Genomic DNA, 16253 nt, shown 5'->3' with positions numbered 1-16253 from the left:
TGGTTTCAGACATTATATCTAAAATACAATTTTTAACAATATGGTCACATGACTCAAAAGATAAAAGAACAATCTAACACTTTTGTAAACTGCATTTTTTTCTTTGTACAGAGTACTGTGAAGAAGAAACATATGTACACCCATTTGCTTTCATTAATACAGCTAATTCTCTCCTGCAATACTGGAAAGGTGGAATGTGTCTGGCACAAAAATAATCCCTAAGAGTTACAAATTAGAAAAACAACACTTTTAAAAAAGATTCATTTTCATAAGAAATATAAAAACTGGCTTATGGGGAAAAATTAAAAACTTCAATTGTACAGGTGTCTTGAACACTTAGAAGTCTGTCCCTTTAACCAACCAACTTGTCAACAGCAGTGTTTAAAATATAAATAAGTGGGCAATGCAGCCCAAATAGCAGCACAGTACGAGCAACTCACAGTAATGCTGCAGGGTGATCTCAGTGCAGAAAAAGTAACCTTCTCAGCAACTTGCACTGGGACACTGAAGAGCATCGCCTGGTGCCGCAAACTGTAACTAAGTGTCCATCTTCTCACAACTGCACCATCAGAGGTACCCAAAATGATTTGTTTATAAAAAACAAGTGGGTGAGGAAGGCAGGAGTAAGTGGGCAGCTACTACGTGGTCTTCCTGAATCCCTTTAGGATGGGGTAGATGTTTTCAAATGCTTCATAAATTTCTGCTCTGACTTTAGCACCTATAGATAGAGATAAATGTGAGATGGCATGTAATGTCATCATCTGCAAGCCATAACTCCATAACTCCATAACTCCAGCCCAGCTTTGCTCTTTTTAGAGAGATGGAATCTCTCTGCATAGGCTAGCCTAGACTCACAAACCTGTAGATCTCAGCCTCCTGAGTAGCTAGGGCTATAGGTGAGGGCCACTTCAGTAATCTACTTTAGACAGATATTTAATTACAAAAACACTAGCCCCACAGCTCTTCCCCACACTCGGTCCTGTACAAATTCATAATACAGACCACTGTCCACAAGTGTAGCTCACATTTTATCCTGCACCAGATGTAAGTGAGCAGCACTGGCGGGGCGGGGGGGGTGGGGGTGGGGCAAAACCTCATTTCTCCCCGATGGCACCCTCAGCTAAACTATACTTTTCCTTTGTTGCCTCATAATGGTACACCGATGAACCCCAAACTCCATAGGATTAAGTCCAACTAAACACATCATCTATTATAGTTTATCAGTGTTGCCATACCCTGCCCCCCAACCCCTTACCACCACTCATTGCTACCACCAAGTGTGATAAAAGGCTGAGACCAGACTCCAGAGGGTCTGATTCTCACTAGGGTTAGGGTAAGGAGAGAATTTTTTTAAAAGCACTTGGCACAGATGACTCACGCCTATAATCCTACTCAGGAGACTGAGATTTGAGGATCACAGTTCAAAGCCAGCCCAAGTAAGTGGTAGAGTGCTAGCCTTGAGCAAGAGAACCTCAGGGACAGTACCCAGGTCCTGAGTTACAAAAAAAAAAAAGGAAAAGATATCTTCAATATGTTGTTAGACAAATGTACCAATACAAATTCCTTTTTCGCACTGAGAAAATTCTATCCTTGTAAATCTCTACTTCCCCTTGTAACTTACCTGTTAATACAACTTTTCCTGAAACAAAAATAAGAAGAACAATTCTGGGTTTGATCATTCTGTAGATTAATCCAGGAAATAACTCTGGCTCATAGCTAGAAGGAGAATGAGAAAAAGTTTAGAAATCATAAAGCTTCCTGTGTTTCCAGATATAACAAAGCCTTGTACGAGGGAAATGCTGAAGAAGCAAGCCACCCTCCCAAAGGTAAAATAGTGCTCCAATAGCACCCAAAAGAGAACATTTACAGTAGTAAGACAAACTTGCCATAAACAAGATAACTACTGGTTATGTACCCTCCTGTCACCTAGTTCTAGTTCCAATGAGCCTGGGCTATGTGACATCTGGAGAGTATGTATACATACATAATACATATACATACCTAAAGAGAAAGCATGAAAGACAGTCAAAGAGGAAAGATGAAAGAGTGTGGTCTGTGTTCTAACTGTTCTTTATCCAGATTCTCACTCTTCCCTTTATACATGAGGTTGTGCACTCAATTTATGTACTTAAAATATATTCACTGAGCAACAACAAAGTAAAATACAATTCATTCTAGTTAAGGGTACTTCGGGGTATCATTAAGTGACGTGGGAAGTGACAAACTGGGGAAGATGTTGTTATTCCTTAGAACAGCAGGAAAAAAATCCTGCTCAAAATACAATCATTAACTATATCCTGTGTTTACATATTTTACACATTATGATTACATCCTCTGAATCTCTGTTGTGTTTTATTCTGAACAATGTGTACATATAGTAAAGTGTTGGGCTGGGAATATGGCCTAGTGGTAGAGTGCTCGCCTCATATACATGAAGCCCTGGGTTTAGTTCCTCAGTACCACATATATAGGAAAGGCCAGAAGTGGCGCTGTGGCTCAAGTGGTAGAGTGCTAGCCTTGAGCAAAAAGAAGCCAGGGACAGTGCTCAGGCCCTGAGTTCAAGCCCCAGGACTGGCAAAAAAAAAAACAAAAACAAAAACAAAATATAGTAAAGTGTTGTCAAAAGTAATCCCAGCACATTTCAGACTCACCTACTGAACTGCTGGTGGGTGAGCACAAGGCCTTCTAATCTTATGGGGAATTTGACATCACAACTTCCCACCATGTTCTGAATCTTGAAGTCTAAAAACTTGGCTGGAAAACCCAACTTCTGTACAACCCTGGCATATTTTCTTGCTGCTAGTCTGGACTGTTCTTCACTAGAGAAAAGAAAAAGTACATTTGTCCTGAGTGAGCTGATTGAATCATTTAGAAAAATGACTTATTCAAAGTCCAAATTAACTTATCAGATACAAACTGGTCACTCTCCTTCTAATAGGAAAAAAACAGCAACACATATTAACAAGTTCTTCATAAAGTATTCCTGCATCTTCAATGGAAAACTGTGGGTCTACCAAGATGATCAACCTTTGTATCATATCTTTAGGCATGCAATATGTAGTACCAGTATCACCATCACTGTTAATACTACAGAGATGAAAACTTAGCTTTATCTTAACAGAAAAATGCTGATAAGAATGACTAAGAACATATAGTTAAAATTCCATCCTATTACAGTTCTATCCTTTCTATCATTCTTTGTTCATTATTCTATGACTCTATTATTAGACAAAACTATGACTAAGAAACTTAGAGTTTATGTAAGACCAGTAAAATTCAAGTGATAATACCACAAAAGACTGTCATGTGCAGGGCATCAGAAATGCCAAAAGTAACCACAGAAATATGCTGTGTTTTCTTTTCCCTCAGGAAAACAAATTTTTCTGTTTTGGTCTGTCCTTGGTAAATACACAATATTCAATCTGCAGATGCTCTCGGACAATGATAGTTAAATATTGCATGAAAAAGACCATCTTGGTTTTGCTAAGGTAGAAGATGAGAAGGAGGGGTGGTGGGTATTAGCAGGAATGGGAAAGGCTGACAGTGAATGACGGTGAATATGGTTGCACTAGTTTATGCACCTATGAAAAAATAGTTTTAGGAAAGGAGAGAAAGGAAAGTGATACAGGGTGAGACTAATCAAGATACATTTAATCGGGATGCATATACAAAAATGTTACAATGAAACTGCCCTTGAACTAATAAAAGTCCTTATGCAAACAAAAAAATGCTGACAAAAAAAAAGAGAGTGGATTTATCAGTTGGATAAACTATGAGTCACTAAAATTATTAAGTTTGCTTGCCAAAACATTTTCTTTTCTTTTCTTTTGCCAGTCCTGGGCCTTAAATTCCGGGCCTGAGCACTGTCCCTGGCTTCTTTTTTGCTCAAGGCTAGCACTCTGCCACTTGAGCCACAGCGCCACTTCTGGATTTTTCTATATATGTGGTGCTGAGGAATCGAACCCAGGGCTTCATGTATATGAAGCAAGCACTCTTGTCACTAGGCCATATTCCTAGCCCTGCCATAACATTTTCAATGACAGAATATTAAATATTTTTAAGCATATTTGCTATTTATAGCAATATAAAAATATATTCTGTATATCACTGACAATAAATAAGCCAACCCAGACAGGAAAGTCTACGAGACTCTTCAACTCCAAAAAAGGTGGAAGTGGAGCTATGGCTCAAGTGTTAAGAGTGCTACCCTTGAGCAAAAACGAAGCTCAGGGACAATGCCCAGGCCCTGAGGTCCAGGACCAGCACCAAAAACAAAATTAAGGAAAAAGATAAAGTCTGTCTTGGAAAGAGTCAGAAACATCTAGTCAATAAACCAAAAGTTTCTGATGTTCTATCCAGGGGAAAGTAACAATAACAAGAAAAGTAAATTTTAAGGCTCAGAATAAGCAAAAATATCCACAGCTCTCTATGTATTGATAAACTAAGCACATTTTAATCATCTTTTCAAGTTTTAGTTCATACAAAGCTATGCAGATGTAGAACTCAAGCAATGGCATCTTTTGACAGGCATATATCTTAAGACATATATAACTTGTAACCACAACTGAAATTAGTTCCAACGAGGGGCAGCTGCTATTGTGGCCACCATACATGATACTGCCACACTGCCAGAGCCATCAAGGTCTGAAGTGCACTCAAACCATCAGCTTTGAAGGACTATGATTCATAATCAATTTCTTTTTTTCTTTTTTTTTTGCCAGTCCTGGTGCTTGGACTCAGGGCCTGAGCACTGTCCCTGGCTTCCTTTTGCTCACTTGAGCCACTTGAGCCACAGCGCCACTTCTGGCCGTTTCCCATATATGTGGTGCTGAGGAATCGAACCCAGGGCTTCAAGTATACGAGGCAAGCGCTCTTGCCACTAGGCCATATTCCCAGCCCACATAATCAATTTCTTAATGAATTTGCTTTTTTCCCCACCCATTAGTTGTATAGTTTAATCAGTGCCCAGTGAGTTCTACTGCCGCACTTTTTCAGAAACAAAAAGTTATATAACTATTTTTACATACAGCAACCTTTATTAATAGTTGTTTTTGTTGTTTTCTTTTGACAGTCATGGGGCTTGAACTCAGGACCTGGGCACTGTCCACAAGCGTCATTTCCGGCCTTTTCTGCTTATGTGGTACTGAGGAATCAAACCCAGAGCTTCATGCATGCTAGGCAAGCACTCTACCACTAAGACACATTCCAAGACCCTATTAATATAGTTTTGATGTTATACTATATGTAGCATATATAACTTAACTGTAGACATTGTAGAAATGAATAAGCATTGTATGTCCAAAACTGATTCTTGATTTTACAAGAGTGAACGGCATCCTATCTAGTGATTACAATCAACCACTTTAACAATCACATGTAAAAAGTGCTATCCTAACAACCTAGAAACCATGTGATGTCACCTTTTCTTTTACAACACACAGACCAGGAGACTGAATTCCTTAACATTACCTCTTAGCTCCTGTGCACACCATTTTTCCTGAACTGAAAATCAGCGCTGTGGTCCGTGGTTCTCTTATTCTCATGATTACGGCAGCAAACCGCTAAAGTGGTAACAGAAAAGCATTAGTGAAGTTGTTTGTTTAGAGAACTAGTGATGAGAAACATTATCTCCAATTAACCACCAGAAAAGTGGAAATGGTGCAGTGGCTCAAAGTGGTAGAGTGCTAGCCTTGGGCAAAAGAGCTCAGGGACAGCACGTAGGCCCTAAGTTCAAGCCTCACAACCAACAGAAAAAGAAAAGAAATGATGCTCATTTTGCTGGTGCCAAAGAACTAATGCATAATATAGTTTTCAGAACTAGGGACTACTAGAAAATTTGTTTTACTGCATAGTTTGAAATACATAAAAATGGCTCTGACCTTAGGATTATATTCAGCATTTCGAGCACGAAGTGCAATGGTCTTCAGATCAAGTTTACAACCAAGATTCACTGTGGATACAATATTTCTGCAAGAAATATAAAAATAAAACAAGTCAAGTTACTTAACTTTTACACAATGTGGTTTAAGTGATGATCTAGGAATCTGATATTTCACTAGGCATTATTCTTTCTAGTAGTATTTAAGTACTTGTTCTCTTTTTTCTCTCCCCACCTGTCCCCTCCTCTCCCCCTCCCTGTCTTTCTCTCTCCCTATTCCCTCTACCTCTCTTTCTCTCCTCCTCCTCCCTCTCAATCACATGCACACATATCATCTAACCTGTACAATGAGGTGGTAATTACTAACATTCACAGTAGGAGGAGCTGAGACTTCTGGAGAAAGTAAATGTGAGATCCAGGTAGAGGAGCTAGGGCTTGGGTCTGTCTCGTAAGCCATTTCTAATCAGCTCAGTTCTTTCTCTGAGCTCTGAAATACTACCAACATCATCTCATTATTAAAAAGTATCTATAGGGGCTGGGAATATGGGCTAGTGGCAAGAGTGCTTGCCTCGCATACATGAAGCCCTGGGTTCAATTCCCCAGCACCACATATACAGAAAACGGCCAGAAGTGGCGCTGTGGCTCAAGTGGCAGAGTGCTAGCATTGAGCGCAAAAAGAAGCCAGGGACAGTACTCAGGCCTTGAGTCCAAGCCCCAGGACTAGCAAAAAAAAAGACTATTTCTAAAAAGTATCTGTAATGAAAACAGGCAGGCAAAATTTTCTCAGGCCTCCCAAAAATGTTAATTTTTGGAAGGATGAGAATTCCATTTCTTAGGCAATGGAAAAGACCTGATTCCTCATTTGATTTGCTTCAGTAATTCAGGATAAATAGAATCAACATTAGCCACTTTGGTCCAGAAGACTTTTGTATGTATTCTTAAATCATTTTATAAATAATTCATGAAAGAAAAAGATATAATGAAGCCAGGTGTTGGTGGGTCATGCCTGTAATCCTATCTACTCAGGAGGCTGAGATCTGAGGATCACGGTTAAAAACAAGCATGGGCAGGAAAATCCATGAGCCTCTGGTGAATTGGAGAACTAGCCATGTGAAAACTGGAAGTGGCACTGTGGCTCAAAGTGGTACACTGCTAGTCTTGAACGGAGAGGGGGAAAAAAAGGCTCAGAGACAGCAACCAGGCCAAGTTCAAGCCTCACAACCAACCAAAAAAAGGGGGAAAAAAAGATATAATGAAGCTGGACACCAGTGACTCATACCTGTAATCCTAGCTACTTGGGAGGCTGACATATGAGGATCATGGTTCAAAGCCAGCACAGGCAGGCTCTTATCTTGAATTATCTTGAACCTTAGTATAAATATTAATGAAAACTGAAACACAGCAAATTCAACTTCTTATTCTACATTTTCCTAGTTTTTTATAGCATGTAAATATGAAATGGATAACATCCTCTGAATGCAATTATACTACACAGACCTGGAACTGTGCCATCCTGAAGATTCTGATTCTAGTACACACAGACAAAATATTCTAACTCAATGTTGCTTCTGACTATTATTTCTCATACGTTTAAAGTCTAATGGCTCAAAATGTTGTTGCAAAGAGTGATCTTTGAAACATAAACGTAAGACCCAAATAGGTTGAATGCTTTCATTTCTCAATTATCTATTTCCTTCCTGTCACCTTTGTATATACACATGCTTGCATCGTTTGTCCATGGTCTGATCAAGTAAATTATGGTGCATATGTCACAAATTTAGTCATGTAATTGTAAAATGCATTCTCATTAAATATTCACCTTAATTCTGCATAAATCTAAAATTTTTAGAGAATGATAACTGTCATCCAATAAGAGTATTATTAAATAATGGAAATTCAATAATGTGGCTAACTGGATGACTTATGGAACATGAAAAACAAATACACAGCCCAAACTGGCTACAATTTATGACTTTAACCAGAAATAATACATACTTGAATGCCTATAACTGAAGTTATGCAAAAACTTTGCTGGATCCACAACTACACACCACTGAGTTCCAAAAGTGGCCAGAGCTGACTTATAAATGACAACTGTATATGTAAAGGAGATAAGCTGCACAAGAAAAGTGAATGATTTTTATTATAAAGATTCCTCTAATTTGTCCAAAAGCTTCTCCACAGTAAATGCTACATTCTTCCCATTGACTAATAACAGACAACTTTTGGCTGTTTTTCAGGAAGGAGAATATTTTTTCCCCTGCCCCTAAAACACTGTTACATATAGGGTACTTCGTTTACGCAGAAATCTCATATAGAAGATACCATTCTCATCTTGTGGGAGGGACACAGATCTTCATAGATCTGTATGCAGCCCTCCTGAAAAATATGAATAAGAAGAAAAACCAGAACCATTATGACCAGTACCAACACTATAGTTAACCCTCCAATTCACATGACTGACTCAGCAAATCAGCTACAAGAAATGTCCAGCGAGAACAACAATGAAATTCATCTCGTATTTTAGTGGCTCAAGTACAGAAAACAAACGTGACCCGGTTTCTATAAATGTAGGAGACCCATTTGCTGAGGGCACTGACTCACAGCTCTTATTCCCTCTTAAAAGGCAGATGAAGCCACTTGTGACACATGACAACCCTCTACCATGCTTTTAAGTATATTACCTATCTGAAAGTAAAGAGTGTAACATAGTTCTAAGGGCCTCATCAGGCATCAGGCACAGGGCACCCACACGCCAAGTACTCACTGCAACTGCGGTACGATCCCAGAGCTCTCAGAGGCTGGTGTGGCAGGAGTGATAGGGGTCATAGGTGTCATGGGAGAGGGATACAGGGGAGTGGTGCCTGGCAAGGGTGCAGTGGTCAGAGTCTGAGAATGAAACAGTTGAGGAGTCTGCCCTGAGGCTCCCTGTGTCCCCTGCTGAGAAGTTGATTGCTGTACTGAGGCTGCTGCAGTTGCCACTGCCTGCTGCTGCTGCTGCTGCTGCTGCTGCTGCTGCTGCTGCTGTTGCTGCTGCTGTTGTCTTTGTTGCTCTTCCAAAATAGACAAACTATTGGTGTTCTGAATAGGCTGTGGAGTCAGACCTGTGCCATAAGGCATCATTGGACTAAAGATAGGTATTCCAGGAGTCATAGCACCCTGTAAAAGAAATCAAGGGAAACAATGGGTTAGGCTAATGGTATTGGTTGTGGGCCTTGCCTGGTGATACCACAGGTAAGATGTATAAAGTGTAAAGAAACTTGCTATTCAGAAACACATATTGTACCTTAATAGTGAATACAATAGATGAGAGCTTAGAATTGGAATCCAAATGCCACTTATGAGGAAGTTGCCTAATCTCCAAAACATATTTAGGAGAAGGGACATAACCAGAGCAATTCATATCCCTGTTTAGAGTATTTACTACTTGAGGAGTACTCACTGGTCTCAATGTGAATGACCAATTACATGTTCACCTAAAGATATCTACCTAAGTGTTCCATGTAGCAGGCATTTACAAAATGCTGAAATGTTAAACAATCATAAGAATGATTATTACTATTAGAATACTATTGAAAAAGTTGCTCACTTGGTTCTCACCAAAGTATAAAATAATAAAGCATATCCTAGCAAACTATTTTTCTCTAACACTTCAAAACTTTTTGGGCATTGTTAAATTTACTAATCTATCTAAGTCTCATAACAGTACTTTGGGAAGTGAAATAGAGCGGTCTTCCCATGTAAAGATAGGAAACTGAGATGGGCACCAGTGGCTCAGCCTGTAATTCTAGCTACACAGAAGGCTGAGATCTGAGGATTGCCATTCAAAGCAAGTACAGGCAGGAAAGTCTATGCTCTTATCTCCAATTAACAAGCAAAACAGCGGTAGAACTATGGCTCAAGTGGTAGAGTGCTAGTACCCTTGAGCAAAAAAGCTCAAGCACCCAGGCACTCAGTTCAAGCCCCAGAATCAGCACTCGAAAGGAAGAGAAGGAAAGGGAGGGGGAAATGGAAAGGAAGAATGGAAAAGACAAAGAAAGAAAAGAAGAGAGGGCCAAGAAATTTATACCAAAAGAAAGTAAATGACATGCCCAAGATCACAGGTCTCTAGCATATCCTAACCCAACCTTTCCTTGGCAGCAGAATCCGTGAGGCTCACAGAACATGCAGAGGCTTGAATGTGGCTTTGTAAATCTCTTAACATCATGTGCAATGTTCTATGTGTGTTTTCTACATAGAGGGTGCCAAGTTTTAATTTGATTCTTAAATTCATGAGAAACACAAAGAGCCATGATATTTTCCTTCTTTTACCATTTTATTTGGCAAACAATACAAGATAAACTTGTCTAAGATAATTATGTTATAGCAAGAATACAAAAGGAGAGGTTAGGCACCAGTGGCTCACACCTGTAATCCTAGCTACTCAAGAGATTGAGATCACGGTTCAAAGCCATCTCAAGCAGGAAAGTCCGTGACACTCATCTCCAATTAACCACTAAAAAGCCAGAAGTAGAGCTGTGGTTCCAGTGGTAGCGTGCTAGCTTTGAGCACAAAAGCCCAGAGACAGCACCCAATACCTGAGTTCAAGCCCCAGGACCAGCACAGATAGATAGATAGATAGATAGATAGATGTCTTATATACAAAATATATAAGTTAGCTTCCAAACAAATTCCCAAAGTAACACAGTGTTGTATCTATAGAGGGCCTAACAGAATTTTTCAAAAAATAAGAGAAGCTTGAAAGAAAAATACTCATTTTTAATAAAACATAGTTAAATGTACCTCCTTACAGTACATGTGTCCAACCTCCCTCCTACTTGATTACCTGGGGGGAGGCCAAGCCCTGAGCATAAGGAGGCAGGCTGTTATTCTGATCCATGGTGCTCACTTTCTTCAGTACTCAGTCTTTTCCTAGAGCATCCCCAGTATACTCTCCTCAGCAACTTTCTCAGTTCTCTGGGTTATCTTCATACATCAGTAAACAATGATGCTGCTTGGAAGAAAATCTGAAGTTTAATATAAGGACACAGATAACAGGTAACGTCTGTCTTATAACTACAGTTTTATGGTTACATTAAAAAAAAAGAAAGAAAGAAAATCAATGAAGCATCCAGGCATAGTGGTTCATACCTGTAATCCTGATTAACCAGAATATGGAGGCAGGAGGACTTCGAGTTTCAGGCAAACTTGGCAGGTGAAATGATAACTCCTCGGTATATCACCTTTATAATAACAATTAAAATAGTAAAACAAAATGCAAAACAAAAAGTGATAAAGCACTTAGCCTAGTATACACAAGGAAAATAAAAGAAAAAAAATTTTTTTGGGTTGTCATGGGGCTTGAATTCAGGGCCTGGGCACCGTCCCTGAGCGCTTCAGATCAAGGCTAGTGCTCTACCACTTCAAGCCACAGAAGCACTGGAGAGAGAAGTCTTGTGGACTTGCCTGCCCAAGCTGGTTTTGAACTGAAATCCTTAGAACTCAGCCTGAGTAGCTACAATTAGAGGTGTAAGCCACCAGTGCCTGGCAAGAAAAAAAAATTAAAGGAAACCAATTAAACTATTTTGGAATATTTCATTTCTGGCCTCATAAAGCCTATTCTTTCCACATTTCTTGTAATTACATACCCAAATGTCAACATGCCCAAAACTAAAATTATTTGTTGTTACATGTTTTATGCTCTGACAAGGTTCAAAACTAAAAGTGTCAAAATCAGCATTAAAAACTGAGTTTGGATCTAAGATTTTAGTTTGAGGATGTCTTAAACAGAAAAGTTCTGTAGACTCCACCTCAAAAAACGAGCAGAAGCATGGTTAGATGTATGACTCAAGTGGGCTGGGAATGTAGCTTAGCGGTAGAGTGCTTGCCTACCATGCATAAAGCTCTGGGTTCGATTCCTCAGTACCACATAGACAAAAAAGGCCAGCTCCAGTGACAGACTGCTAGCCTTGAGCAAAAGAAGCTCAGGGACAGTGCCCAGGCCCTGAGTTCAAGCCCCAGGACTGGAAAAAAAAATGTATGACTCAAGTGGTAGAACACCAGCCAAGCAAATATGAGGACCTGAGTTCAAACCCTAGTACTACCAAAAAGGAAAGGAAAAAAACAAAACAAACACCCTGAAACCAAAAGTTTTTGACTTATCAAAAAAATAAATGAGTGAGTGTGCCTCATGCCTATAATCCTAGCTACTCACAAGACTGAGATCTGAGGACCAAGGTTCAAAGCCAACCAAGGCAGAAAAGTAAACAAAATTCTTCTATCCAATGACCCACAAAAAGCCAGAAATGGAGCTGTGGCGAGTACTACTAGCCTTAAACAAAAGCTAAAGGATAGCATCCAGGCCCAAAGTTCAAGCCCCTGCACTAGCATAAAAGAAAAAAAATACAGTGAGACCTCATCCTCAACAAACATGGCAGGTATGGTAGGGCAGACACTCCTCCCCACCATGTCTAAGTCTCTGCCCAGTTAGTTACCTAGGTAACTGGCACACCAGGAGGCAGTTACCTTTCTCTTCTCTGAGATATCATCCAAATCCACCTGGCCACACATCCACCCCTGCCCTAGATAAGGTATGGCCTGGTGGCACCATGTGTAAGAGTTATTAAAGTAGGTAGCCAGTGAACGAGAACAACACACGGTATTCAGGCAGGAGAGACAGGCTGAAGCAAGGGCTGAAGCAATGTCCAGCCAAGACTAGTCTAGAGCAGGGGCAGGAGGTGTGGCCAGGTGGATTCAGATATGACTTCAAAGAAGGGGGAGGTAACTGCCTCCAGGGGTGCCAGTTACCTAGGTAACGCAGGCACTGGGTAGAGACTCAGAGGGGAAGGGAGGGCTCCTCATCTACATAGAGCCCTCCCAGGGGTGGACCTTATAACACCTAAGTGGGAAACACAGGTAAGAGGATTATAGTCTTGGCTAGCTAGAGCAAAAAGCATGAGACCAAATCTGAAAAAATAGCCTGAAGCGAAAAGGGCTAGAGGTATAACTCACGAGGAAGCCTCTTGTCTAGCAAGCACCAAGGCCCTGAGTTCAAAACCGCTAGTACTGAAAAAAAAAAATTTTGGAGATGCTAGATTTGTTGGTAAATGCCTACGATTCCTGTACTCAGGGGACTGAAACTGAAGGATAAGTGTGAAGTGAGACTTTTAAAAATTTTCTTTATTGTTTAATTTTAATAACAGCAGTTATCTAAGATCAGCTAGTGACTTTTTTTTTTTTTTTTTTTTTTTGCCAGTCCTGGGGCTTGGACTCAGGGTCTGAGCACTGTCCCTGGCTTCTTTTTGCTCAATGCTAGCACTCTACCTCTTGAGCCACAGCGCCACTGCTGGCTTTTTCTATATATGTGGTGCTGAGGAATCGAACCCAGGGCTTCATGTATGCGAGGTAAGCACTCCACCACTAGGCCATATCCTCAACCCTGAGACTGTCTTAAGATCCAGAAAAATAAAACTTTTGGGGAAAAACACCTAAAGGGAACAAATTCCAATGCAAACTGTACTATCAAAACAGACCACTTGTCTGGTGCTAGTGGCTCACACCTGTAATTCTAGCTACTCAGGAGGCTGAGATCTGAGTATCATGGTTCAAAGCCAACCCCAAGCCAGGAAAATCCATGAGACTCTTCTCTCCAATTAACCACCAGAAAACAAAAAATGGCACTGTGGCTCCAGTGGTTAAGCGCCAGCCTCGAGCTTAAGAGCTCAGGGACAGCGCCCAGGCCCAGGGTTCAAGCCCCATGACTGACTTGAGAAAAATACATAAAAGGCAGACCACTTGTTAAATATTATAAATATAGCACTATTAGGCCAAGTTCAGGCTTTTAAACCTTCTACTCAATTTTATACCTTTCACAATATCTTGGGCATGAGGTTTAATAAATATTGAGTTGGATTCAATATGCCTTAGTGTGGTCATTTATTGAGCTCCAACTGTAATGAAAGATTGCAGACGCAACTACATAAAATGTTTTTAGAAATGTAAGGGCTGGGAATTTGGCTTAGTAGTAGGGGGCTTGTCTAGTATACATGAAGCCCTGGGTTCAGTTCCTCAGTACCACATAAACAGAAAAGCCAGAAGCAGAGCTGTGGCTCAAGTGGTAAAGTGCTAGCCTTGAGAAAAAGAAGCCAGGGACAGTGCTCAGGCCTGAGTCCAAGTCCCAGGTATGGGGAAAGAAAGAAGGAAAGGAAAGAGGGGAGGAGAGAGGAGGAGAGGGGAGGGGAGGGGGAAAGGAAACGAAAAAGGAAAGGAAGGAAATTATTTTACCTCTTAGAACACATTAATGCAAGCTGCCTTATGTAGCATTTTTCTTTTTCTTTTTTCCAGCTAAGATGTAGCCTAAGATGGCCTTGAACTCAAAATCCTCTGTTACATTTTTCCTCAGTAAGCTTACAGAGGTGCACCACCACACCCATCTTGGCTGGCATTTGAAATTACTAGCTAATAAAGGAAATGTAACTACTAGAAGACCTTCCTTCCCATCCCCCTGTGGTGAAGATCAATCCAGAACTTTACATAAGCTATACAAAGGGCTACAGCAAGTAAGAGACCTTATTAGTTCAGCTTAGACAGACCAATAACTTGCAATGAAAATGGGATGAATCCACAAAAGATTAAATGACTGAATGAGTTAACACATCAAAAGTAGCTATATAGTATGCATAGGAAAATATTAGCTATTATTAGATTTCAATTTTGTCAGAAGATAGTCTCATATAAAACATTTATCTCACACAGGCATTATGTCCAAAGACCTATATTAACTTCAAGAGTAAAAAGTAGGCACATTCATCTGATATTTGCTTAATCAGTGAAAGTACCCTAAGATTATTATCTTCCACATTTGTCACTGAAAAATCCACACAAATGGGGACAGAGAGGGAGGGAGGGAAGGAAAAAGGGAGGATATTAGCCTATAATAACAGAAGTGCTATAGATATAAAGATGAGGAGTATACAGTCCTCTGCATCAAACAGTTCAGTATGAACTAAGGAAGCTGAGTATGCACTTAGTGTATACACTAAGCAAAGATCCATGAAAGCAGAAACCACCACGCACGTTTTTGAAATCTCTCTGTACCTACCACCATGCCTGGTACATGGTATATGATCATGAATTAATGCACATACATTGTGGGAAAGTACAGAATATAGACTAAAGTACTCTGAAAAAAGGACAGTTTTTTTTTCCCCAAAAGCAGGAAACATCTAACCCAGGTCTAACAAGGTAAATAAAATTTATGGGGCTGGGGATATGGCCTAGTGGCAAGAGTGCTCGCCTCGTATACATGAAGCCCTGGGTTCGATTCCCCAGCACCACATATACAGAAAATGGCCAGAAGTGGCACTGTGGCTCAAGTGGCAGAGTGCTAGCCTTGAGCAAAAAAGGAAGCCAGGGACAGTGCTCAGGCCCTGAGTCCAAGGCCCAGAACTGGCAAAAAAAAAAAAAAAAAAAATATATATATATATATATATATATATATATATATGAAAGAGAGAATGTGGCTTAGTGGTAGAGTGCTTGCAGTACTTTCACCCTTTGAAAACTGAAGAATCAAATTAGATATTTTGAAGAGGCAAATTATTTCTTCAGTTTTCAACCCACTGCATAACTGAGACATAGTACTTTTCCCAGAAAGGCCCTGCGTTTGGGAAACCATATTAGCCTGAGACTGGAGGAGAGCTTTTAAAGAAAGTGCTGCGTTTATACTCTTTTTTTTTTTCCTACACAGACACCATGTATATATATCTTAAGGGCCACCATACAGCAAGTCTCAAGTTTCTGAGTGAGTGTGTAAAAAGTCTCAAACATCGCTTTATTATAAGCCACTCCGTTTGGAAGCAAAATGGGTAGTCACAGGCCTGAGTGAAACCGCTTTCTATCCAGAGGAGCGTCGGACAGGGCCGACTCGGTCCTCGGTGAGCCGGGCGGACCCACCACGCACCCCGCGTCTTACGACGGGAATCACCGCCGAGCCAGGCACCGGGGCTGGAGCTGGGGCCGAGCGGCCGGTAGAGGCCTGAGCGGCGGCAGCGCGAGCGGAGGAACGTCCCTCGTGGGCCCGCGCTCCGCTTCCTTCCCTCCTTCACTTGGCCGCCCGCCAGCCGGGCTGCCGGGGCCTGCTATCCAAGACGACCTCAAAAAAAAAGGAAAGCGAAAGGGGTTGTTACCTGGAACGACCGCACAGAGGACGACACGCCCGCAGAAGCGAAGTTAAACCGAAGTCGGCCCAGTCGCCCGCCAAGGCGACCCTCCCCGACCCTACAAGATTCCGGGCCGGGCGCGCGTTGAAAATGTCACTTCCGCCAGTTCTACCCTCAGCTTCAGCGAGGTGTCGCCGCCAGAGAAACCGCCATGGGAAGTGTGGGCGCTCGGTCAC

The 16253-nt window shown here is 41.0% G+C and overlaps 1 protein-coding gene across 2 annotated transcripts; it reads right to left on the bottom strand.

The window, feature by feature from the left end:
- On the bottom strand, positions 1-16253 carry LOC125357508 (TATA-box binding protein). 2 transcript variants are annotated; one of them, XM_048354486.1, is made up of 9 exons: positions 16045-16251; positions 11009-11100; positions 10704-10884; positions 8646-9037; positions 5880-5967; positions 5470-5561; positions 2652-2819; positions 1622-1716; positions 1-718 (listed from the first exon to the last, which is right to left on the bottom strand). In XM_048354486.1, the coding sequence occupies exons 3-9, from the start codon at positions 10755-10757 to the stop codon at positions 639-641; spliced, it is 969 nt and encodes a 322-aa protein (XP_048210443.1). In that variant the 5' UTR covers positions 10758-10884; positions 11009-11100; positions 16045-16251; the 3' UTR covers positions 1-638. The 2 variants fall into 2 exon arrangements, with proteins under 2 accessions (XP_048210443.1, XP_048210442.1); XM_048354485.1 differs by lacking the exon at positions 1-718 and having other exon boundaries at positions 1484-1716; positions 16045-16253.

The sequence above is a fragment of the Perognathus longimembris genome, chromosome 9, assembly GCF_023159225.1.
Source record: "Perognathus longimembris pacificus isolate PPM17 chromosome 9, ASM2315922v1, whole genome shotgun sequence".
Lineage (NCBI taxonomy): Eukaryota > Metazoa > Chordata > Mammalia > Rodentia > Heteromyidae > Perognathus > Perognathus longimembris.
This window is presented reverse-complemented; position numbering and strand designations above follow the sequence as displayed.

Coding starts and splice junctions, on each gene's coding strand:
- LOC125357508 (XM_048354485.1), bottom strand. CDS start 10,757: ATGGATCAGAATAACAGCCTGCCTCCTTATGCTCAGGGCTTGGCCTCC. Junction 9,038..10,703: donor AGGGCTTGGCCTCCCCCCAG/GTAATCAAGTAG, acceptor TTTCTTTTACAG/GGTGCTATGACTCCTGGAAT. Junction 1,717..2,651: donor ACCCACCAGCAGTTCAGTAG/GTGAGTCTGAAA, acceptor TTCTCCTTCTAG/CTATGAGCCAGAGTTATTTC.